Source organism: Bufo gargarizans, chromosome 2 (assembly GCF_014858855.1).
Source record: "Bufo gargarizans isolate SCDJY-AF-19 chromosome 2, ASM1485885v1, whole genome shotgun sequence".
Taxonomy (NCBI): domain Eukaryota; kingdom Metazoa; phylum Chordata; class Amphibia; order Anura; family Bufonidae; genus Bufo; species Bufo gargarizans.
The window spans coordinates 629626594-629652580 of NC_058081.1; the positions used below are offsets into that span (position 1 = coordinate 629626594).

Consider the following 25987-nt stretch of genomic DNA (forward strand, 5'->3'; position numbering starts at 1 on the left):
GAGCAGCTCACCCCAGGTCCTGTTCATCAGCAGCGGAGACAGAAGGAGATGCCGGGCTTCGCGAGCAAGTGGACTAAGGTGAGTTAAATAATTTTTTATTTTTTTTAACCCCTCTAGCGCTGGTTTACTATGCATTCTGTATTCAGAATGCTATTATTTTCGCTTATAACCATGTTATAAGGGAAAATAATACAATCTTCAGAACATCAATCCCAAGCCCGAACTTCTATGAAGAAGTTCGGGTTTGGGTACCAAACATGCGCGATTTTTCTCACGCGAGTGCAACGCATGACAATGTTTTGCACTTGCGCAGAAAAAATCGCGCATTTTCCCGCAACGCACCCGGCTCTTATCCGGGCAAAAAAAATGACGCCCGTGTGAAAGAGGCCTTTGGCTACCAGAGCAGTACATGTACTGTGCTGGAGCGATTTGTAAACATGGCGCCCGCTCGCACGTGCAGCGGGCTTCACGGCCGGCAGGTCTCTGCTATTTCAAACAGCAGAGACCTGCAGGCTAATTATCGTGAGCGGCAATAATGCTGATTGTGGTAATTAAATGCTTTAGATGCTGTGATCAAGTGAGATTACGGCATCTAAAGTGTCAAAAACTCTGCGGCCAATGGGGATGTCGGTAGTTGCTTTGAATCATCTGAGTCTCTGACGAGACCCACAGCATTCATGCTGCAGTTCTTATTTTGGCCACCAAATGACAGGCCAACATAAGAAATGAGCAATTGATTTTAATAAACTAATTTTAAACCCGAGTGTTCAAAATGAAAAATAAAAAAACTAATTTTATAGGCTCATATATATATATATATATATATATATATATATAAAATGTTTTAAAAATATGTTTACATTTCCGTATAATACCTAAATAATCAAAAATCCAAACATCGTGGGTATCACTGCGACCAAAAATGCCCATACTATTCAAATAAAAAATATTTTTCCAATGTGGCGAATGGCATAATGGGGAAAAAAGGGTCAAAATGGCCAATTTGACATTTTTTCGTTGCTTCTCTTAAAATATTATAAAATGTGATCAAAAAGTCACACACACTCCAAAATGATATCAATAAAAAAGTACAGATTGTCCCGCGAAAATGAGCTCCTATGCAGCTCAGTAGAGATAACTATAAAAAAGTTTTTGGGTTAGAATATGGTATAAAAATATATATTTTTTCAAAGTTTAAATTTTATTTTGACGCTATTTAGACATAGAAAACCTATACATATGGGGTATCGTTGTAATCGTACTGATCTAGAAAATGAAGGGCATGGGTCAGTTTTGCCGCAAACAAATCGCAGTGGGAACAAAATCCATAAAATCGTGAAGGAATTGCTTTTTTTTTCAATTCCACCCTATTTGTATTTTTTTACCGCTTCCCACTGCTGCTGTCTGTGAATAAGAACATTCTTCTTTACATCCAAAGGCTGAAATCTGAAAATCCTTTACAGATAAAATGCAAGTCCCATTATTTTGTTGTCTGGTATACATGGTGTCTTTTGTATCTGACACTTCAACTGTTTCATTCTAGGAGAAATGTGTTGGCACTTTGGCTCGTGTGGAGCGCACAGACTTCCTCTCCCCCATGTGTATTGGAGAGGTGGGTCATGTCAGTGCAGAGATCTCCTACACTTCAAAGCACTCTGTGGAGGTTCAAGTTAACGTTATGGCTGAAAACATATTGACAGGTAAGATATGGTTGTGCTACATTGGCGACAGTATTATAGTAGTTATAATCTTGCATATAGAGACAGTATTATAGTAGCTATATTTTTGTACAAAGCTGTAGTATTATAGTTATATTCTTGTACATACAGTAGGAGCAGTATTGTAATAGTTTTATTGTACATAGGGGCAGTATTATAGTAGTTTTATTTCTGTACTTAGGAGACAGTGCTATAATAATTGTGTGTTTGTGTATATACAGTGTGTGTGTGTGTGTGTGTGTGTGTATATATATATATATATATCAGTATTATTGTACTTATATTCTTGTACACAGAAGGCAGTATTATAGTAGGTGTATTCTTGTATAAAGGACTTAATATTATATTAGTTATATTATTGTACATGGAAGCAGTATTATAGTAGTTATATTTTTGTACATAGGTGCAGTATTAGAAGTTATTTTTTTGTGCATATTGTTACTATTATAGTTATACTAGTTTTGGATTTACAGATCTACTGATTGGAAACACATAGGATGTCATTGTATATGAGTCTGTGTTTCTTAGTGTTGTCTTGCCTGCCATCTTGATCCAGGTGCTTTTAAAAATGTGAAGTTTTAGTTTTTACATTTTTAATCCCACATTCCATTAGAGATGTGCAGTCGTGCTGTTATGTACACAATGGTGGCTGTCTACCATCGCACATTTCATCAGCAGCACATGTCCATGCAGCAGCAGATATACACTAAGCGTATGCTGTGTGACAAGTGACTGTGGGGGATCACTGTGGGAGAGCGGCAGAGTTTGTACTGTGTTTGTACCGTACTTCACACTCTATAGAAGAGTCCATTCTCTTAGTAATGACATACTGTGTGCTAAAATGCATCTTCTAAGTTTACTGTATGTTATATCACTGGAGATGTTTCCAGACAGCTTTACTTTATTATACCACAGTTGGAAGCACATCTGAATTCTTCTTCAAATTCTGAGAAGATGTCGGAAAACAACCACCAAACATTAGAGATGTTAATTTGCTTCTTTGACTGAAATGCAGTGTTTGCATTTCACTAGCTTTTCTTTTATACCTTTTAAATACTTTTAAAGTGAACCAGCGGTATAAATGATTTGAAAGGTTTCTTTATCTCCAGATAAACCTATTGAATACCTGTTGCCACCACTAGGGGGCCAAACTATATATAGCCCTTTTCAGATGAGGTGTACAGCCTCCCCCTAGTGGTGGCAGCAGGCAGCCAAGTTTGTATAAGTGTATGTATGTGTGTGTATGAGGTAAGGGAGAAAATGTCATGTGGGCAGGATAGATGTGCGCAGGAAATTGTGCTATTTTATGGCCTTAGTATAACACAGAAAAGCACACTTTAGTCAAATATTGGCTCTTCACTCTGACCTATAGATCGAGGTTCCGAACAGGGAAACCCCCCTCTCTGCCGTCCATGTAGAGCATATGCCAGGGTTTTAGTGAAGGGCAAAAAGAAGGCACAACCACCTTCTGGGGTATATATCAGCAATTTAATTCAATAATAAAATCTCATGTCAGCAATAATAAAAAATCCAATAAAATGGCAGCAAATATAGTCAGTGGTAAAATGATAGAAGTAGCAGCAATTTGATCCAATAGTAAAATAACTCAGTCCATATGGAATTGATATATACGCAGATAAAGATCATATAAAAGAAACCATGTCTCTGGGTATAGGTGTATCAAAGGCTCGTATTAAATATAAAGTCTCCTTATAAGAACAGATGAGAAAGTGAAGGCATTACACAGACATGCCACAAATGCAGTATCCTAGTGGGACACTGCAACTAGTTATTGCTACAGTACTTAAAGAGGACCTTTCACCATATATGACAATGTGAACTAACTATATACAGACATGGAGAGCGGCGCCCGGGGATCTCACTGCACTTACTATTATCCCCGGGCGCCGCTCCGTTCTCCTGCTATGCCCTCCGGTATCTCCGCTCACTAAGTTATAGTAGGCGGAGTCTGCCCTTGTTCTTCTGTAGCTCTGGCCAATCGCATTGCAGAGCTCACAGCCTGGGAGAAAATAACCTGCCAGGCTGTGAGCTCTGCGCTGCGATTGGCCAGCGCTAGACAAGAACAAGGGCAGACTCCGCCTACCATAACTTAGTGACTGAAATCTCCCCCTACTATAACTTAGTGACCGGAGATATCGGGGGGCATAGCGGGAGAACGGAGCGGCGCCCAGGGATACTAGTAAGTGCAGTGAGATCCCCGGGCGCCGCTCTCCAGGTCTGTATTCTTAGTTCACAGTGTCATAATCGGTGAAAGGTCCTCTTTAAAGGGTTTTTTAACTGATCACCCATCCTTTGGATAGGATAGGTCATTGGTATCTGAGACCCACCTGGGATCCCTGCAGATCAGTTGTTTGAGTAGTCATCAGTGCTCACAGTAGCGTCGCAGCCTTCTCTCAGTTCACCAAGCAGAGCGCCGTATATTGTATAGCAGCTGTGCTTGGTATTGGGGCGGAGCTGCGCCTAGGCCATGTAACCAATGAACGTGACATCACACGGCATGGGGTAAGCTGCGAGAAGGCCACAGCACTACCTCAAGCACCGATACCTTCTCAAACAGCTGGTGTTGGACACGCACAGGTCTTCAGTAGCTGATCAATCTCCAGATAGGTCATCAATTAAAAAAACAAAATCTCCTAAAAACCCCTTTTAACCTACTACTATTTGATGCAATGTTGTGATTTCTGATTAAATGCTTGCTTTTTTCTATGTTAAGTCCCATGGCAAGTGTATAGGCAACTATTTGTTCAACCTTTTGTTTATCATTCAGGTTGTCAGGGCGCTGGACCCAGTCCTCCCCCTTTTTTGTTAGATTAGTCTAGTGTGTCTGGCCTTCAGCTCTCCTCATATGTGATAGAAGTTCTGCAGACAAGGACTAGCAGCAAGACTTCAGGCACCGGACGTGTGCTGCCCGCATCACTAATTCGCCATTCTTTTTTGCGGTCACGGAGCCATTTAAGTTGACTGGCCGTGTGCAAGATGCCTAACAGCTCTATCACTTAAAGAGGACCTTTCATCTGTTTAACCCTAGTCTAATTATAACTTATAGGGCAGCCCCCCCACTGATGTAATTGCACTGTTGTCCCCCGTTGATTTTGGCGCCTTATATTCTAATTAGCCGACTTGGTTATTCTAGGCGGAGACTGGAGTGGTTCTCTTCTCCCTGGCTGTGAGCGCATCCAATCAGAGCGCACCGCTCATAGCCAGGGAGAAGAGAACGGCTCCAGTCTCCGCCTAGTATGACATCAGTGGGGGCCACCCTATAAGGTAAGACCCTAATTAGACTAGGGCTAAACAGATAAAAGGTCCTCCCACTTCTGAAAGAAGGCAAACGGACACCTTGAGAAGGTCTAGAACCCGCAAGCCTGTGCAGGATGACACCAGTAAGGTACAGAGGCATATATGCTCAAGCACCTTCCACACTTTGATATGGACAGGACATCCTTTTCTTTATCTGCCGCCCTCAGTTTGGGAACTGTAGAAGGAGTTAAATGTGTTATCCAAGGCTATAACCGACCTCCAGGACGGCAGACCCATGGTGCTGCTCATACTTACCTGGTCTTGATCACTCCACCGCTAGCTCTTCATCTCCCGGCTGTGCTGAACTCAACGTCCTGTTGACGGGGAGCACGTGACCACTGCTGTTTAAATGGGAATATTTCTTTAAGTATATCTTTTCCAACCAATCTTCCTATAATATCCTAGCACCTGTACAGACATAACTGCGGCGTGGTTTCTCTTCAGTGTCGGCAAGCAGAGATCTTGATAACTGTGATAAATTAAGTATATTTAATATTCTCATCTTTGACATTTGATACATCGTTTCCGTTTTGTCAGAATTTTGTTCCGTTTCTGCAGTTTTAGATGTGCCCTCTCCGTCAACCTCCATCATCACCCTACACACCGCTGCCCTGCACTCGAACTGCGGGGATTGTGTGGGATTAGCGGCCTGTTCAATGCCTCTTTCTTATTCAGTGTTATATTTTTATCTCGCATGACACATTTCCTTTCCTATTCCTTCCAGCTCTTGCCCCACTTTTTCTCTCTCCAGATTACTTCTCTATTCTCACATTTGTCTATTTTTTTCTGCTCTGCACAATCGCGTTCAGCATTTATGGCTTCTATCATCTATGTAAAGCATAAAATGCTAACTAAATATGAAAGTATTTTCAATATAGTCTGCTAATATGCCATCTGCAAAATTCCAGTAAGTCTGATAGTCCAGCAGTTGTTTCCAATAGTAAGAAAAGACGATCAATTAGAAAATTCATAGAATTATAAAATAGAAATTCCCCTGGAAAAAACTCCTGTTTTTGACAGAACCTGGGAGAAGCAGTAGGTAGGTAGATAATTAGGTAGGTAGGCAGATAATAAGGTACATGGGTAGTTAGTGGATATTAGAAAGACAGATAAAGAGCCCCTGCTACTCTGAGTAGCGGCGCAATTGCAATCTGCTGCCGATACCAGATCAGTGACTCTGCATGCGCTGCCACACTTCCGAGTAGCGGTGTATGAACAGTTGCTGCTCCAGTATCCATAGAAGGGCCTCTGCGCTTGCACCACGACTCAGAGCAGTGATGCAGGCATGAAATTGTTGGGGCCAGGCAAGATGTCCGCCCCTGTCAATCAAGCAGCAGGGGATAGCTTCATCAGCAGCGGGGACAGGTGAAGAACTCTTTTTGATAAATGAATCAATTCAAACAAATCCATTCGCTTATTTCTAGAATATAAGGATTACTGAAACTTGGCTGCTTTCTTTTACAAAAAGAGGTCACACCCGTTTAAGGATTGTGTCTGGTACTGCAACTCGCCTGCGTTGAAATGAATCAGATTGAGCTGCAATACCAGACACAACCTGTAGGGGTGGCAGTGTCTTTTAGAGAGCAGCCACAAAGGTAATTGCCCTTTAAGAGCAGGCCAGAAGGCATACTCAATAGCCCCCTCTACCACAATGTGTAATGAAAAACCTTACAATATATGGACTTTTCTGACCTGATTCTCTTAGCAGATGATTAGGATAGCATCATATACAGTGTGTGTGTGTGTGTGTGTGTGTGTGTGTATAATATATATTTGTGTTAGGTGCTTACGGTAGTACAGAGAAGAGCCCTGGAATGCAGGGAAAGAAATGCAGTCGGTTGTGGTGTGCCGAAACCGAGGATGAGGTAGGCCTAAGAAAGAAGAGGGCCCACCCAAGGAAAAGACATAAGAGAAATGAGTTGTAAATGAGTGGAGTGGTGGAAGGGACAAAGCTCAGACCTCAGACGGTGCAGGAGCCAGGTAAGGGGGGTGCCCTAAATAGGCTGGAGGCGGACCTCAGCCCCTCCCACAAATCCAGGCAAATGCCTTAATACTTGTGTTAGGTGCTTACGGTAGTACAGAGAAGAGCCCTGGAATGCAGGGAAAGAAATGCAGTCGGTTGTGGTGTGCCGAAACCGAGGATGAGGTAGGCCTAAGAAAGAAGAGGGCAAAAATGGAAATAACCAGTTTATTTGTAACCAATAAAACATGTACACAGCTCAACCCGACAAGCTTTGGAAAGCCACTCTTAACTCATGCGCTGGATTGGGAATGTACCGCGCATAGGCGGACGACTTCCAGCGTCCCAATTTCTTGATAACATGGGTAGGGATGTTGGCACTGGAGGCCGTGGATGCCGCTCCAATGCGAAAGGAGTGTCCCGAATAGCTGCCAGCGTTTAGGCCCAGTTGGGTGAGAAAAGACCTGACATGGATCATGAAGGTGGTCGTGGTGAGCACCGATCCATGCACTTGGAGTAGCGGTTGAGAGGGTAGGAACCTGTGAAGCTGACTGTAGGTGTCCAGTACCCTCACCGGGCACCATTTGTTGTGCGTGGGGTAATATGAGATGTTGACGGGTGAATGCTGACTACTCTTGGACTGAGGTAGGGTCAGGATGTAGTGATCCAGGTGTTTGGATAAGTGGGAGACGAGGAGACAAGGTGAGGTTTGGGACGTGGAGGTGGTAGTGAATTCCCCGGGCCTCAGGAACCCGTAGAAGGCTAAGTAAATTGCGGTTTTGATGACAGCGTTGGTATTTGAATCAAAAGGCGTGGCGTCCAGCAGGTCGGATAACGCCTTGAAGACATGACTGTCGATGGGCAGCCTTTGGGCTGGACGCGCGGGTTCCGTCTTCTGAATGCCTCTGAGTATTGTTTTGATTTGGTGGGAGGCCATGAAGCTGGTGTAGTTAGGGTGCAAGATTAGCATGTGATGTTGGATGCCAGTGAGATATAGTTTGATGGTGTTGTATGACATTTTGAGTTTGAGGTGGCAAAAGGAAGCAAATCCCAAAACAGACGACATGATGAAAGGGTGCGTGATGTTGTGTTCTACCAGGAATCTGTTGAAAAGCGTGAACGCTCTGTTGTATGTCCTATGTGTATTGACTGATAGTGAAAGGTGGGCCAAAGACTGGCTATGCCGCATGATGGCCTCTAGTCCAGAATGAGTTGCTGAAATGACGGGGTGCTGGAGGCAGTGGGTGATGCTGACGGGAGATCCTGATGAAATGCCTGGAATTTGAAGCGAGACAAATTGTCAGCAGCCGAATTGCACACCCCCGGGACATGGAAACAATGCAAGAAAAAATTATTGCAGGCGGCCAGCCAAGTGAGTCTTCGCATGAACCTCATGATTGTGAGGGATTTAGAACGACCCTTGTTTATGATCTGGCAGGTTGCTTGGTTGTCCGAGTAGCAGCGGACCGCCAGATTTGCCCATAAATGACCCCATGCCACGGCAGCTGCTACGATGGGATAGATCTCAAAAAGTGCTGAGGTAGTGGAGAATCCTTCCAAACCCTGGACCTCAGGAGGCCAGCCGCCCCACAGCCAGTCGTCCCCGAATATGGCCGCAAAGCCTGTGGTAGATGCCGCATCTGACCAGATGGAGGGGGAAGAGTCCGACAGCTGAGGGAGAAACAAGCTCCTGCCATTCCAGGTGGACAGAAATCTCCTCCACATACCTAGATCCGCCGCAGCGTGGGCATCCAGGGACAATCTGTGTGAGTCGTGTCGGAACAAGGGGAAGAGGTGCAGCAGCCGTGAAATAAACGAGCGACCCTGGGGTATGATGCGCATGGCAAAGTTCAGGGAGCCCAGCAGGGACTGTAGTTCTCTGCGGTTGCAGGTGCCGAGTTGAAGATAGCCGTCTATGTGGGTGAGAATGTCCTGGATCTTCCCGGACGGTAAGCTGGCTTGCATCAAAGCTGAATCCAACTGGATACCCAGGAAGGTGATGATCGTGTCCGGCCCCTCTGTCTTCTTGGTGGAGAGGGGGACCCCCAGTTCCTTGAACAGCTTGATGGTGGCTCTGAGGCTGGAAGGAGGGGAAGTGTTTTCTTCCACCAATAGGAAGTCATCAAGGTAATGCAAAACCAGCGGGCATCTCGCTATGTTCAATAGCAACCAGCATAACGCCTCCGCAAACACGTCGAAGATGGCCGGGCTGCTTTTGGACCCGAAGGTCAATCGGGAGAAAAAATAGTACTTCCCTGACCACTTGATGCCGTGCAGGTGCCACAGGGTAGGGTGAATCGGCAGTAGTTTGAAGGCGTTGGCGATGTCTGTTTTGCTGAGCCATGCCCCCACCCCCGCTTGTCTGATGGCCGTGATGGCGTGGTCAATGGTGGTGTACTGTAGAGAGAATTCCTCCGAGGGAATGAGGGAGTTGAGACTGGGGTTGCCCGTCCCGTGAGGCGCCGATAGGTCGATGATGAGCCTCTGTTTCTGGGAAGATTTCCCAGTGACGATGCCAATGGGGTTGGTGCGCCATGTGGCGAACGGGGGAGTTTTGAAAGGACCTAGCACAAAACCCTCTGTTACCTCCTGGGCTATGAGGGCGTCAATGGCGGTGGGGTTGTGCAGAGCGGATAAAAGATTGGGACACTCCAGGGTGCCTGTTGGCATGTACAGGATGCCCGTGTGAAATCCTTCTGTCAACCCTGAGATGAGAAAATCTGAGAGATGCCTGGAGGGGTGCTGCGACATAGGCGTGGTAAAAACTGGCACGTTGATGGTTGATAGATACGGTTTGGTGAACATTTTATTCGGACACATGGATTTGGCATGTGCCCGGAAGCATTTGGTGCATATATGTAACAATTTACATCCGTTATAATTACAGGACCCCTCATTGAAATTGTTGCAAATCATAGATTTGCCTAGGAATTTGATCGGCCGGCCCAGTTTGTCCCGGGCCAGTCTCTCCGGGACCCCGGAGGGCCCAGCTGACTGGGAGGGGCCCTGTCTGACCGACGTGTTCGGGCAGAAATTGGTGGTGTGGGCCGTGGAGGAGCAGTGCGCACAGGCTGGGGTCCTAAGGCCTGCGAAGTGGCGGCAAAATATGACCGTGTCAATTCTTGCCCAGTTGGAGCGGACTCCGTACTGGGAGAAAGCCCCCGCCACTTTCGCCGAAAAAGACCTGTGATAGTCATAAAATGCTGATCCTCCGTATTTGTTGCCCAAGTCCACCAGTTTGTGCAAGTAGAGGTCGAGTTCCTCCCTTCTGTCGGGGTGGACCGCACAGATGACCTCTCTGTAGATTCCGAAGGCCAAAACGAATTCGGGAATGGTCAATTTCCTATTGCGCTGGGCATCCCTGGACTTGACTACAACTGACACCTCGTCATAGGCGTACGTCGTGTTTTCGACCACGTCCTGGGAGGCAATCAGAAGGGAGGCCAGGTTTACATCCTTACCTTCCAGGATATCCCGTTTCAAGTGCTCAGGAATCATATGCGCCGGGTTGACTTCCCGGTCCTCCATGCTAGTGGATGGAGTGATCACCGGTAAACCGGCCGGTGCTGGTGATGCTGCAGGTGGTGGACCCGTCAAGGAGAGGGTCGTGGTGACCGCCTCTAGCCTTTCCAGCCTGGCATTGACTGTTGACATGGATGTCATCAGAGAGGCCAGCATGGCGTGGATGTCCCCGGTGCCGGACTGGCTGGGTCCTTCCCCCGCATTCCCAGGATTGGATGATGCGCGCAGCAGCCGGAACAGCTCCGCCTTTCTCGCCGTGGCAGGGCAGGGAAGGGAACGTGACGTTTCCTTAACTCCGCCGTGATGCGTGGAACCGTCCAGGACCGGATGGACGCAGGACTGGCTAGATCGTCTCCCGGAGTAGCAGTGACTGATCTAGCCGGGGTACCAGGTAGGGAGAAGTTTTCTAACCCATCCAGTGACATACTACAATAAAAAAGTTGATTAATTTGAGGCCACGCAGGAACGTGCTGGCTAGCTAGGCCGAACCGGCGAAAAAATTACATTTGCATGGTGACAGATGAGGCCCTGCTAGTTGCCAAGCGGCTTTGAGAGGCTCTACCTATGATTTGGCGCGAGGGGATAATGAGGCCACTCGTGGTAGCGGCAGGATCGTTGGCCTCTCGGTGACTGTAAGACAGGACTAGGGGAAGGGAGTGACAGGTGAGGCCCTCTCTATGCAACATGCGAGGCGGCTTACTAACGAGATGGCGCGTTGGGCAGGTGCCTCCGTACGTTTGAGGCGGGGTGTCGGCCTTGCGGGACCACTAACTGCTGGCGAAGCCAAAGAAGGGGGGTACCTAGTGGGATAATGGTGCCCCTAAAGCCAGCACGCTGACCCTAACGGGACCGTCCGAAATGAGAGGAAGATTTTGGTAAAATGAGCAGGTGAACGTACCTGGTACCAAGAAAAATACTCCGGCTACACGGTAGTGTAAACAGTATGGGTTAACTGCCTAAAACACAAAGGGGGGGGGGGTAGACATGACAAAGTGTGAAAAAAAGTGTAAAGCATGTGGTACATGTGCATGACCGGGAGGATCATGGCGGTTGTCCGTGAAATGACAGCTTGCGCCTGGTATGAAAGGGGGGGCCGGTGCGTGCCGTGTGGCCATGCCCAGGTGAAAGTGCGTGTCTGCAATTGGATGGCGCATAGGGACCGTGCCCCAGCCATTCCACCTGTCCATTTGTGTGTGAAGCAGCGACGTGAGTCTTTTTTAATTTTTTTTTAATTTTTTTTTTTTTCCCGTCCCCTGATGATCTGATTATCAAAAGGGGAATGAAACATGCATCATACTGCCGGTTCAACTGTTGAGATTCACATTTGGCACTGAAATCCATTGCAATCCGTGGGACATGCTGAATCCCTGGTGAACACCGGTAAGAAGGATGATTGTGAATATGCAAATTGCTGCTGCATGATGATGGTAGTGCCCATGATGGAGAACAGGGGGGGGCTGCTGGGGAGTATGATGATGGGGCGTGCTGGGAGGTTCTCTCGTCGTCCGCCGGCGTGCCCCCCGCACCAGATGCGGCTCGCACGGCCGCCGGGACACCGCGCACGCGGTGACGGAATCGCCGCGCATGCGCCGAATCCCGGCCGCGCATGCGCAGACCAGGCACCAGGACGCGGGCGCCACCTGTGAAGGTGAAATGAGCCGCCCGTAAATGACCGGGGGGGGGGGGATGAGTGTGTGCGGGTGTGGTGTGCGCAGGAGGCGGCGGGGAGCGCCAGCCTGATGATGACATGAACGGGGGAGGAAGGGGGGGCCTGACTGATGGTGGCCGCATGGAGCGACATCGGTGACTACCCCCTGGCGGCGAACCCATGCGCCCGGAGTCCGCCCGCGGGCGCCGGGATACCGCGCATGCGCCGAGAAAATCGCAGCGCATGCGCAGAACCCCGGCCGCGCATGCGCAGAACCAGCCCCAGGACGCGGCCGGGCGCCATTGGCCGCGCGCAAGCGGAGCGGCAACAGGCAGGAGGCTGCGGGTCAGGAGGTGAGAGTCTTCCCACGTGAGTGAGACAACGAGTGGAGAGGAGGCCGCAACAAGCAAAGGAAAGTTTGGCTATTGTTTACCTTGGTGATTTGTCTTCTATGCAGGATTCTGCCATCAGCATGGGGCCATACTATCTGTATGTAAGAGCGCCAGCCTGGTGAAGTGGACATGAACGGGGGAGGAAAGGGGGGGCCTAAAATGATGGAGGATGGGGGGGTGAACCCACCGGGGAATGGGGCTGGGACCGACCGGGGCTGACCGGAATCTGCTGGGGAGATGTGAGAAATGCCTGAGAAATGAGCTGGCGGTGACCGCTGTGAGAAGCCGTGACCTGGGTGCAGCGTGTGTGAATCAACAGAAAAAGGGGAGACCATGCCGCATGCCGACAGAGTGTGAGACCGGAGGTGGTGCAGATGTGACAGAGAATGCATGCCCAGGTGAGACAGAAATGCTTTAGTGACTTGTATTGAAACCGTGACAGTGGTGCGTCATGATGAGAAGAGCTGAACCGGTACTGGGGCAACCGTGAGGCCCTGCTGACCCGTACGAATAACTCAGTTTGACGGGCAAACGCGACCCACAGTGAAACCGAGTGAAGCTGGGAAAGAACAGCAATGCTCCAAACCAGACCCAGACGGCGACGCAAAAGCTCTCAGAAAATCAGCGGCTCGTAGGTAAATTCCTCAGAACTCCAACAAGCGACTTCCTCTCCAAAGCTCAGACCTCAGACGGTGCAGGAGCCAGGTAAGGGGGGTGCCCTAAATAGGCTGGAGGCGGACCTCAGCCCCTCCCACAAATCCAGGCAAATGCCTTAATACATATAATTCTTTTTCATTTTTAGAACGTTTTCAAAAAAGTTATAGAGGCAAATAACCCTCATTTCACCCCCCTCCAACCCCTAATTTTTTTCACATTTTCATACATATTCTTTTTTTTGGGATTTGCAGTGCTTTCTCTCATCTTGACTTAACTTTTATTTCTCAATGTCCTCTTGACCCCTTTCAGGAGAGAATTTTCCACATGTCGAGCTGCCGCAAAGTTTACTTTAATGTCCGACTCTCGGACAAGACAAGACGGGGGTGCAGATAGACTCATGCTAAACTCGTGAAGGTTCTCATAGATGAGAAGTGTTTTATTTAAAGCTCTGCTCAATTTAGCTCCTTTTCTATTTTACTTTCTTCCGTTTCCTCAGGACGTGGGTAGAAAAGAATGGAAATTGAAAGCCATATGGCAAGGTCGGTCACTTCTACCTGGAGGAGAAGAACACTTTGATTTTCCTTTAGCTCACTCGTTATCTCTGCTGCCCTGTGAGATGGAATAGAGATAGATGAAGTATATCTCTCTATGGAGGAATTCCTGTCATGATATCCATACAGCACAGACTGGAAAATTGATCAGCAGGGGGTGCACGTAAACTCCGAATGATCTCTCCGCTCTTTGAAACCTCAGTTTGAGGACTGTATTTTAAGAGTAAGCATACTGCCATGTAGGGTTGGCGCCCTGAAACAGCCGTAACATTCTTGTGAAAATCTGATCGTGTAATCCTGAGAAATGCTTCTTTTTATGCAAGTAAGTTTTCTGGTGCACCTTGGGCAGGGCCGCTCTATTCAGTGCACCAAACATAGCTCCACCAGTAGTGCCACCCATGTCTTCTCCTCATGCTTGACAGTCTCTGAGATTTCAGAGCTGGTCGCAATGAGACAGGGGAAGCCAGGTGCACTAAGCAGAATGGTCCAACCCAGGAATGGATTTTCACAAGAATGGTATAGTTATGTTTCGGGGCACCTACCCTACATGCTGGTATGTTTACTTGGGGACCTCCAAGGACAGGAACCCCAGAAGCGGTCTTAAAGAGGACCTTTCACTGGTCCTGACGTTACAATATTATTACCCGGCAGTGTAGGGCTTTATTAGTAGATGTCAGGGCGCTTTCTTTTTCTTTTCTGATGCGCTGCTCTGTTGCGTCCCCCTACTAATAAAGCCCTACACTATCAGGTAATAATATTGTAATGTCAGGACCAGGGAAAGGTCCTCTTTAAACATCCCAATATTATTAACCCTTTAATGACCTAGTAGTTTTCAATTGTTTTTCATTTTTGTTTTTTACTCCCAAAGCTTTTAAAGGGGTTGTACAAGTTATATTTATCTATCTTTAACTTTTTTATTTTTTCATTCACATAGCCATGTGAGGGCTTGTTTTTTGCAGGGCAAGATTCACTTTCTAATGGCACCATATACAGCTGCATAAAATTGTGGTGGGGGGTGGGTGGAAAAAAAAAACAACACATTTTTATGGGTTTTTATTTTACACCATTTCCAGTGCGGTAAAACTGACCTGTTACTTTTATTCCCGGGTCAGTACGATTACAGCGATACCACATGTGTATCGTTTTTCTTGCGTTTAAAACTAATAAATAATAAAAACTTTGGAAAAACACGGATTTCATATTTTTACGTTTGTGTGCGTGATCTTGTTGTGGTGTTTACTGAATTGCATTATGAATTCCGTTACCACGGACCATAACGCAATTCCATGACAGAATGCATAACGGAATGCCTCCCCCTCCTGCATAACGTAAACTGGACAGATCCGTTATACAGGCCATAGACTTTTATTATGACGGAATGAACAATTATGCATTCCGTCATAGAATTCCGTTATGGTCCGTGGTAACGGAATCCATAACGCAATTCAGTAAATGCCACAACACGAACTTAAAAATATAAAATTCGCTCATCCCTAATCGCAATAATCTGACCCCTCTAACTTTTTTTGTAGAGCTATTTGAGGGGATCATTTTTTGTGGGATGATCTAGACTTTTAAATTATATCATTTTGGGGTGTGAATGGCTTTTTGATCACTTTTTATAAAAATTTTATGGGAAAAATATTTTTATAGGTGTTTTCACTTGCGGCCCATGATGTGTATTTTTTTTTTTATTGTTTACATATTTTTGTTAACATTTTGGGGAAAGAGGAGTAATTTGTCTAAAATGTATTTTTATTTTTTTACACGTTTCTAATAGTTTGCAGGGGAACTATAACGAGCAGATGTCTTGTCTCATAGACTCCAATGCATTCGTATTGGAGTAAATGAGAAATTTACTATGTTTCTATGGAGCCCAACCACAGGCAGAGGCTCCATAGAAACTCATGTGCAGCAGCCTAATGTCACACAGGAGGACCGGGGCTGCCACATACATGCTAACGATATGACATCAATGTCCCAGAGGAGCCAACCCCTTTTTAGGGCTCTATTTTCTATAATCCAGCCCTGTATTAAGTTATGAAGTTAGAGGGTTAACAAGAGGATGCAGGGATTGGAGTCACACACAGCCTGTGATATCTCAGGATGCCCAATGGTTATATATATATATATATATATATATATATATATATAATGTGTACACAAAACTACTAGGACATATTATCAGGCCCCAAGCATTCCCACAGCCATATCTTTATTGTCCAGTTATTTTTATTACTGCACCTGCCCAGCGCTATTCTGAGAGCTCTCTGTTCTTGTCCTTGACACCCGGGGATGGTGTTGTCCTGGATGAGCGGTTTTCATGAACTCAGCATAGTTGGAGGTAGTGATAGACCAGTCTTGATTACCACTGCAAGTGTGAATAATTTATAGTTCGTATCAAAATGCTTGGAATCTCCAGGAAGAGAGAGGGTTGTCGGAAAAGCTGATTCGTCCATTTTTTTTAATTCTCTGAATGGCAGGAAAAATGTTGCTTAATTAAAAATGTAGTGTTATCTCCTTTATCTAATATACAAAGCTGAGTGTGTGTGTGTGTGTGTGTGTGTGTGTGTATGTATGTCCGCTAAAGGAATCCGCACCGTCGCATTTACAATCACGAAATTTGGCACACAGGTACATCAGGGTTCGGGGGAGGTGTTAGACCAGGTCTCAGCTCTCTAGGACGTACTGTTCCTGAGATATTCCCAAAAAAGGGTTCAGCCAATAGAAGCCTGGTCACATGACCCTTATCAGCCAATAGAAGTTCACAGGCCGTTAGCCTCCACATAGACAGTTTTACTCCAGATTTCCATAGCAACCCAGCCATTTTTCTTCACTGCTGTAGGACAGCTTTAAAGGAAATCTGTCACCAGGATAATCCCTATTGAAGTAAAGCCATGGCCTAATAGCAATAGATGTTTTTATCCTCTGAAAATCCAGTTTATTTGGTATGCAAATGAGTCTGTAAGGTGCCCAGAGGGGCGTCACTCTGGCAGGAAGGAGCCCAGACACTGCCACAATGTGTCCACCCTCAAAAGACTTAAAAACCCGACCTCAGGTCCCGCTAAGCCACGCCCCTGATCTTGTTAGGTCACGCCCCCTCCCACTCCTGAGCCGACGGGGATTAAATAAATGAAGATAAAAATCAACTTCTGTCAGCTGCAGAGGTGGGAGGGATGGTGACTTTTTCTCCCTGCAGCTCACACTCAGACAGCACAGTGCTGCTGTCTAAGGCCGAATGCACACGGCCGTGAGCGGTCCGTGGAACCACGGGCTGGATTCCTGCTGAGAGCAGGAGCGCACAGCGTCATTGGTTGCTATGACGCCGTGCGCTCCCTGCTGCCGCCGCAATACAGTAACACACTGGTATGATCTATACCAGTGTATTACTGTATTGCGGCGGCAGCAGGGAGCGCACGGCGTCACAGCAGCCAATGACGCCGTGCGCTCCTGCTCTCAGGAGGAATCCAGGCCGCGGTTCCACGGACCGCTCACGGCCGTGAACAACGGCCGTGTGCATTCGGCCTTAGAGTGAGCTGTTCAAAAAGACATGCCCCCGATCCAGTAAAGGCAATTGTTAAGGCGGTGGGCCCCTGTGGAGGTCACTGTCAAGGGGGTGGTATGCTGTGAAAGTCGCTGTTAAAGGGGAAGGCTGCTCTAAAGGTCAAAGTAAAGGGGGTGGGCTGCTGTGGAGGTCCAATTTTAAAGGACGTGGCACTGTGGGGGGGGGGGCAGTGTTAAGGGGTGGGGGGCTGTGGAGGTCACTGTTTTTGGGGCGGGGTGCTGTAGATGTCACTGTTATAGTGGATAGTGTTGATATCTTTTAACGACACACACAAACATTAAATTAAATAGATTAAATATACCCGAGCAAAGCCGGGTCCTTCTGCTAGTAACTCATAAAGTGCAAAGAAGGTGTAACTGTGGAAATATTCTATGATGAATGAATGGATAGATATTGGATGGATAGATATGAGAGACATTTTTATTTTAGGTTTTCTAAACAGCTTTGTTTTCTTTTCCAAATTGACAGAAAACATAGGGAAATATTAATATACAATGTAAAAGTGAGTAGTTACAAATCTGGGTAAGGGAGAGTTCACATCTCAGTTTAATTTTCTGATCAGTCAGAACAGTAAGAAACAACAAAAAAAAAATGTGCATAACTGATGTACAGGATCCGTTTTTTACAGGTTACTTTACAGGTTGCATCTCATTCACATTGCAGCAAGGGGTGAGGGAACAGAGGAGGGAACAGATGGTAAAAAACTTCCAATAGCTACAATGCAATGTTTGCTTACAAAAGAAGTGGGAAACATGCAAAACAATGGAAACAATATTTCAAGAGTTCGGATTAAGTGAAGAGAGAGCACCCAGGCTAAGGATCTGCCATGCCAGCCAAAAAACATACCTCCAAATTGTCTCATGTTGAGAGAATTTGCCCTCTAGAATAGCTGTATTTTTCTTTTTAAAGGGGTTCTGCATAATGATTTCAAATTGTTGCTTGTGACTTGGACCGGTTGCTATCATTTGCAGAGCTACCTAAGGGGGTGAGGGGTCCAGGCCTCACTACACTGCACTGCTCTACAATAGATGGTAATGATGTGATCCTGCCTACATTATACTACAAGAAAATTTAGACTAGCACATTCATATTCATAGTCACAGGTGCATATCCATCAAGCAAACATGGTTGATCAAAAAAAAAAAATAATGACTGCACAACATTTTACATACAAACAATAGAGCTGAGAAATTGGGATCACTCTAAATTTAAGTGGTATTATACCTACTATAAATGGAAAAATAGAAGCTCTTTGCTCACATTTTTGTAGCTGGTTCCTACACTGCCCTGAAAATTGTAGGCTTAGGTAAGTCCAAAAGAGGCGGTATATTAGTGTTAGGTACCCACCTGTGGAAGTCACCTTGACACCTGGCAGATGGGCCCGACACACGTTTGATCAAAAATGTGTGCAAAGAGCTTCTATTTTTCCATTTATAGTAAGTATAATACCACTTAAATTTAGAATGATGCCCATTTCTCAGCTCTATTGTTTGTATGTAAAATGTTGTGCAGCCTTTTTTTTTTATCAACCTGCCTACATTATGCCATCATGACTGAGCAGACTGACAGGATCACTCACCAATATGTAGTAAATGCAAGTGTTAGAGGTTAGTATTTAGTGAGGCCCTCCACCTCACTCCCCTAGGCAGCTCTGTAAGTGGAGACAACCAGTCCTGCTCACATTCTAGAACAGGTTGCTGGTGGCCATTTTAAAACATTCCATGAGAACCTCTTTAAATTCTCAGGTTTTTAAGGTTGGGCTACATGCACATGAAAAAAAAATGGCCGCTGAAAACGAACATACAGTAGGCGAGATATATCAAGACTGGCGCATCCATCCGCCAGTCTTAATCTCCTTGCACTGGTGTGGCGGATGCTTCTTAACAAATCTAGTGCATCTCTGCCCTGCCATGCACCAGAAACTATACCTTCTACCACTTTCTGGCGAAAGTTAAAGTAAGGACTCCTGCACACAACAGTTATTTTTTTTTTTTCCGTTTACTGTCCGTTTTTTGCGTTTCGTATACGGAACCATTCATTTCAATGGTTCCGCAAAAAAAAAAGAATGTACTCCGTATGCATTCTGTTTCCGTATTTCCGTTTTTCCGTTCAGTTGAAAGATAGAACATGTCCTATGATTGCCCGCAAATCACGTTCCGTGGCTCCATTCAAGTCAATGGGTCCGCAAAAAAAAAAAACGTAACAGATACAGAAATGCATCTGTATGTCTTCCGTATCCGTTCCAATTTTGCGGAACCATCTATTAAAAATGTTATTCTACAAACCAAATAAAGCACAAAGGTATATTATATTGCTCATGCTAGGCTAATAAATTAGAGATTCTTAGCAAATACATTTTGTACAAAATCATTTGAGCCCATCTGCTGCATGCCAAGGCGATCTCTGTAAGACGGGTCCTAACACTAAACTCACCTGTTATGTGCCATGACAGCGACCATGAAATTCAGGAAGTGTAGGTCCCACATGCATGCTGGGCCCCCCTTGGTTTATATCTGTGTGGTGCCAAAATGGCCTCCATTGAATGCAGAGACTACAAATACCAGCATGCATGCTGAGCAAACTATGTACTCATGCTAATTAAAATCAGCCTGTGAGGCAGAAGAGGGGCTACAGGAGTGCACGACCAAATAGGAGTCAGCCACAACCCCTATATAAACTACAAACAAAAAGGAGGGGGGGGGGAGGTCAGCACATCCCAATGCATAGGTGCACGTCGCTATGGCTGAAAATACATATAGAACAACACATTGTGCACCAGTTATTCAGAATTCTATTTGTGATCCGGAGGGACCGAAACAAATAGTAAAAATCAATACATCAATATATACATCCTGTCTGGTTTGAATAATAGCATTTACATGTTGGCACTGCACCTGATAGAAATCTAAAGGGTCCAGACTGTCAACAAAATCTCTCAGCGGTACAGCCTCAGGCTTTTGGCCTTTAAAGGTGTACATGGCCACCCAAAGGTGTACGTAGCCTTTATTATTGCATTGTACTTATTTTGAGCTACAAATCATTTTTTTAATTGGTCTTTATTAAAAATATGGAACACTTTCTTTTGTACAGAGCTGAGATGCTGTAGTAGCATCCTGTGGATTTTCTCTTTTCCGTCAGACCAGGAGCTGACGGGCTCCTTATCTCTGCTCTCTGACATTATAAACCCTCATTATAGTTCATAGAAACATAGAATGTGTCGGCAGATAAGAGCCATTTGGCCCATCTAGTTGGCCCATCTAGCAGTTCATATCTTACTGATAAACACTTATTTAAGCCACATTCTTATGATCTCTCAGTAGTTTAGAAATGAGGGTTATTAAATGATCGGCACAAAGTACATGCACACAGCTAGACATACGGTTAACCCTTAAATTTTTAATATAGGCCAAATATGATTGTTGGTAAAAAATGACTAAAATGTATTCTTAAACAAAAAAAATCATATCTTCTCTTACAAGTATGTTTTTGGTTTTAAAAATGTGTAATTTTTATCAGAAGAGCTTGTATGTTTTCAGTTTTTGTATTCTATAACCTTATGGTGCTCGTTCCTGTGTATTATGTTTTGCAACATTGTATAGGTTCATGGTTTCTCTCCCTCCTACATTTCTGCACCATCTCCCACCAGATGTGTGACTATTTGAAGGTGCCGTTTCCTTGGTAACAGACTTCAGGGTTGAGTGATTTTGAAGTTGGTGTCTTAGACTTAGAATGTGAAATCGATACACAGTTTGTCTTTTTTTAATTACTTGTTCCTTACATGGTGAATTTGATTTTAGCTTTTATTATCTCTCATTTCTTATGGGGCTCAGACCATAGTGCTAGATATCTGGGCGGGTGCTGTATGTACCGACAGCCTTTACCCCAGTCTTTTTGTATCTTTATGGTTCATACTCAAAAACCTACATTTAAAAATGCAGTTATACTGTGATGACTTCCGTCCAGTCTCACTGCAGCGATAATTATGTAATTATTATTAATGTAGAGCTTTAAAGCCCATTGAGAGCGGATATGGGGTGGCAATTTTGTGAGCTGGATCCATAGACAGCTTGCATTTAGATTCTAACTTGAGATATAGCACATTGTCATCTTTGATGTCACCGATGCATCATCATGACATGAAGGGTGAGGTCATTAAAGGGGTTCTCCGGGAATAAAAATACATAAATATTACTTTATTATAAATATATACCCAAATTCCTTTCATTAATGGCTTGTTTTGTCTGGGAAGCAATGATTAGGAGAAACAAAATGGCCGCTGTCCTATTAGTGCACACAAAGCCTGTCCTCACACAGCAGGAGTTACTTCACAACACTGAGGTAAAGAGCCGCCTCATCCTCTCTGCTGTACTTGTCAGGGATTATGATTCTGAATACAGCTGATCAGATCTTCAGCTGAATCTCTGTGGGAATGGAGTTCATGAGGAGACATTAAAGGGATTCTGTCACCAGTTTTTGACCCCCACATTCAAAAATATGGTTATGTGCATGGAGCTCTTGTGATTCCTAATGTGGTCTTATAAGCTAAATCTGTAGGCTCATTTAGTGTAAAAAACGTTTTATCTAACCTGTCATTCATCTCACTAAGGTGCCCAGGAGGATGCTCATGTCTTCCAGATGCCACCCGCACCCGCCGCCGTTCGTGCCCAGCTCCTCCTTTGCTGTCATCAGCGCCGCCTCAGAATCCTTTGCTACTCCTCCGGCTCTCCCTCACCCCCCCCCCCTTCTTCTCTAACACCCCGCGCGTGCGCACAGGCCTGTGCCTGATGCGCCCGTGCGGACTTCTCCGTTCGGCTTCATTGAGCGAAGTGCGCATGCGCCGGCACTTCGCTCAACCTCCCGATGACCTGAACACTGTCGCCAGCCTGTGCGCACGCGCGGGATGTTAGAGAAGAAGGAGGGGGGGAGTGAGGGAGAGCCGGAGGAGTAGCAAAGGATTCTGAGGCGGCGCTGATGACGGCAAAGGAGGAGCTGGGCACGAACGGCGGCGGGTGCGGGCGGCATCTGGAAGACATGAGCATCCCCCTGGGCACCTTACTGAGATGAATGACAGGTTAGATAAAACGTTTTTTACACTAAATGAGCCTACAGATTTAGCTTATAAGACCACATTAGGAATCACAAGAGCTTAATACACATAACCATATTTTTGAATGTGGGGGTCAAAAACTGGTGACCGAATCCCTTTAAGGGCAGAGAGGAACATACAAGTGCTTATTTAGTTATTTAGCACGGTTTTCAATCTAGGGGATTCCCAGGAAATTGGGGCCTGAGTGAGTATCCATTTTCATACTGTTTAGAAAGTAACCTGTTTCTACCCAACTACCTAAACACTTGTAGAACATATTCTTTAGTAGTCTTTAGTAGTTTGCATGTTAAAGCTTTAGGCCTCTTTCACACGGGCGTCATGTTTTTGGCCCGGATAAGATGCGGGTGCATCACGGGAAAATGCACGATTTTTCTGCGCGAGTGAAAAACATTGTAATGCGTTTTGCACGCACGTGAGAAAAATTGGCATGTTTGGTACCCAAATCCGAACTTCTTCACAGAAGTTCGGGTTTGGGTTAGATGCTGTGTAGATTGTATTATTTTCCCATATAACATGGTTATAAGGGAAAATAATAGCATTCTGAGTACAGAATGCATAGTACAATGGGGCTGGAGGGGTTTAAAAAATAAAAATAAACAATTCTCACCTTAATCCACTTGTTCGCGCAGCCCGGCTTATCTTCTGTCTTCTTCTTTGAGGAATAGGACCTTTGATGATGTTACGGCGCTCATCACATGGTCTATCACATGATCTTTTACCATGGTGATAGATCATGTGACGGACCATGTGATGAGCATAGTGACATCACCACAGGTCCTTTTCCTGTGCACAGCAAAGATGAAGACAGAAGAGAAGCCAGGCTGAGCAAACAAGTGGATTAAGGGGAGCTAAAAAAAAATATATATATATTTTTTTAACCCCTCCAGCCCTATTGTACTATGCTATTATTTTCCCTTATAACCATGTTATAAGGGAAAATAATAATGATCGGGTCACCATCCCGATCGTCTCCTAGCAACCGTGCGTGAAAATTGCACCGCATCCGCATATGCTTGCGGATGCTTGCGATTTTCACGCAGCCCCATTCACTTCTATGGGGCCTGCTTTGCGTGGAAAACACACAAAGAGGAGCATGCTGCGATTTTCATGCAACGCACAAGTGATGCGTGAAAATCACCGTTCATCTGCACAGCCCCATAGAAATGAATGGGTCCGGATTCAGTGCGGGTGCAATGCGTTTACGTCACGCATTGCACCCGCGCGGAAATCTCACCCGTGTGAAAGGGGCCTTATAGTGGAACTTCCCTTCAAATTGTCAGTTCCATGTATGCTAATTCCAAGCCGCTGTTTCCTGTCACCATTTCTGACATGTCAATTGTAGTAAATGTTTGTATTTCCCTATGAAAATCTGTTCTTATATCTCTGCATTGTGCTGTTCCTCTATTATTTGTTCTACAAATTTATGGCTAAATTAGCAACTGGGCAATAACACTCACCTTGTCAAAGGGACGTGTCCCTAAACTGTCTGACACTATTTTAGAGTCTAGGGACACACCCCTAATTGGTAACACCCAGATGTCAATTTGTTTTATACATTGAAGTAGGAATAACAGAGGAACAGCACAACAGAGTTGGGCTACTTTCACACTAGCATTTTTGCTGGATCCAAAAACACTTCCGTTACTGAAAATACAACCATCTGCATCCATTATGTACGGATCCGGTTGTATTATCTGTAACATAGCCAAGACTGATCCGTCATGAACTCCATTGAAAGTCAATGGGGGACGGATCCATTTTCTTTTGTGTCAGAGAAAACCCGTCCCCATTGACTTGCATTGTGGGCCATGACACATCCCAGGACGAAAAGCAAACTGCTCTCCAGTATGAGAACGGAGCAGAATGCATTTTGGAGCACTCCGTTCTGTTCATCTACGTTTTGTTCCCGTTGACAATGAATGGGGACGAAACAGAAGCGTTTTTTTTTCTGGTATTGAGACCCTATGACTTCTCTCAATACCGGAAAATATTAACGCTAGTGTCAAAGTAGCCTTAGGCTACTTTCACACTGCTGTTTAGGGGTCCGCCTGTGAGATGCGTTTCAAGGCTCTCACAAGCGGCCCCAAACGGATCAGTTTAGCCCCAATGCATTCTGAATGGATGCGGATCCGTTCAGAATGCATCAGTTTGGCCCCGTTCCGTCTCCATTCCGCTCTGGAGGCGGACACCAAAACGCTGCTTGCAGTGCGGAGCCAAACAGATGCGTCCTGACTTACAATGTAAGTCAATGGGGACGGATCTGTTTACATTGACACAAATATGGTGCAATTGTAAACGGATCCGTCCCCCATTGACTTTCAGTGTAAGTCAGGACGGATCCGTTTGACTTACACTTAGACTTAGATATTTTTTCTTTTACTAAGTTATGCAGACGGATCCGTACTGAACGGATACAAGCGTTTGCATTTATAGGTGCGGATCCGTCTGTGCAGATACCAGACGGATCCGCACCTAACGCAGGTGTGAAAGTAGCCTTATAAAAAAGATCCAGCATTATTATATTATGGGGCATGCAAGAACAGAAAATTGAGAAAACAAATGCCTCTCCATATCCGTCATACGACAGGAACCAATGTCTCCCAACGGACACCATTGACCATAATGTGGTCCACCGGGTTTTCATCCGGGTGCACAGTGTTGTACTAGACCGAAATAGTGCAGCATTCTGTGCAATTTTTGTCCTCCTTTTTCAACAGAATTTGTGATGGAGACCCCTAACAGAGCAATAGAAAATGTGAATGAAGCCTTATAATATGCTCGATATATTTGCAGATTACCAAAACAGGGGGAAGGAATGATAAAGGCCTCATTTCACTTCCACTTAGTGTATTTTGTACAGAACGTGGTAAAGATGTATTTTCCATAGAACATTTGTTTTTGTCAGCTTTGTTTATTGCATTTGTGTCTTGCCTTTGTCACAATACATCATCCTCTCTTTGCCATTACACATGTTGACACCTTCTGGCAGAAAACAAGATAACTGAAAATCTGTATATTGAACCAGCTCTCTCTCTCCTGTGTGACCAATCAAATACCATTCCTCCCAGTGTGTCACGAAAATCACCGCAGGCACACAGCACGCAACCCGACAGGCCATGAGGGGGCACTCTGGCACTCACTACACCTGTGACCGTGGATGTGACTGTAAGGGGTTAAGCACATCCACACGCTGCCACCATCCGTCCGTTACGACCGATGGAATGCCCTGGTACAGACACACAACACTCACAGGAACATACTGCATTCTAGCAAACGACAGACAAACCTCTAGCACACTGGCCCTCAATGGTAACACAGCAAAGTGGTAATCAGATGGTATGGACAGAGATCCACAAGGACAACTTATTGCATTTTAAGACTTAATATATAAAATACGTACATTGCTGCAAGTTACAAATAGATGACAAAAGGACATGCATATATGCGAACAGTATAGAAAAGCAAAATTTGATCGGATCCACGCTGGGAGCTCAGCTGACATCTGATCAGTCCTACATTAGATGTATTCTGACCCTGTCCTCTTTAAGG

At 45.3% G+C, this 25987-nt stretch overlaps 1 protein-coding gene across 5 annotated transcripts in view; it reads left to right on the forward strand.

Annotated features, from left to right (window-relative positions):
* The window catches only part of ACOT7 (acyl-CoA thioesterase 7), a 231725-nt gene that overhangs the window by 47936 nt on the left and 157802 nt on the right, over positions 1-25987 (forward strand). For all 5 annotated transcript variants that reach the window (XM_044282138.1, XM_044282142.1, XM_044282140.1 and 2 more), the window contains one exon: positions 1544-1700. In XM_044282138.1, coding sequence (XP_044138073.1) covers positions 1544-1700 — 157 coding nt within the window. The remainder of the gene's footprint in view (positions 1-1543; positions 1701-25987) is intronic.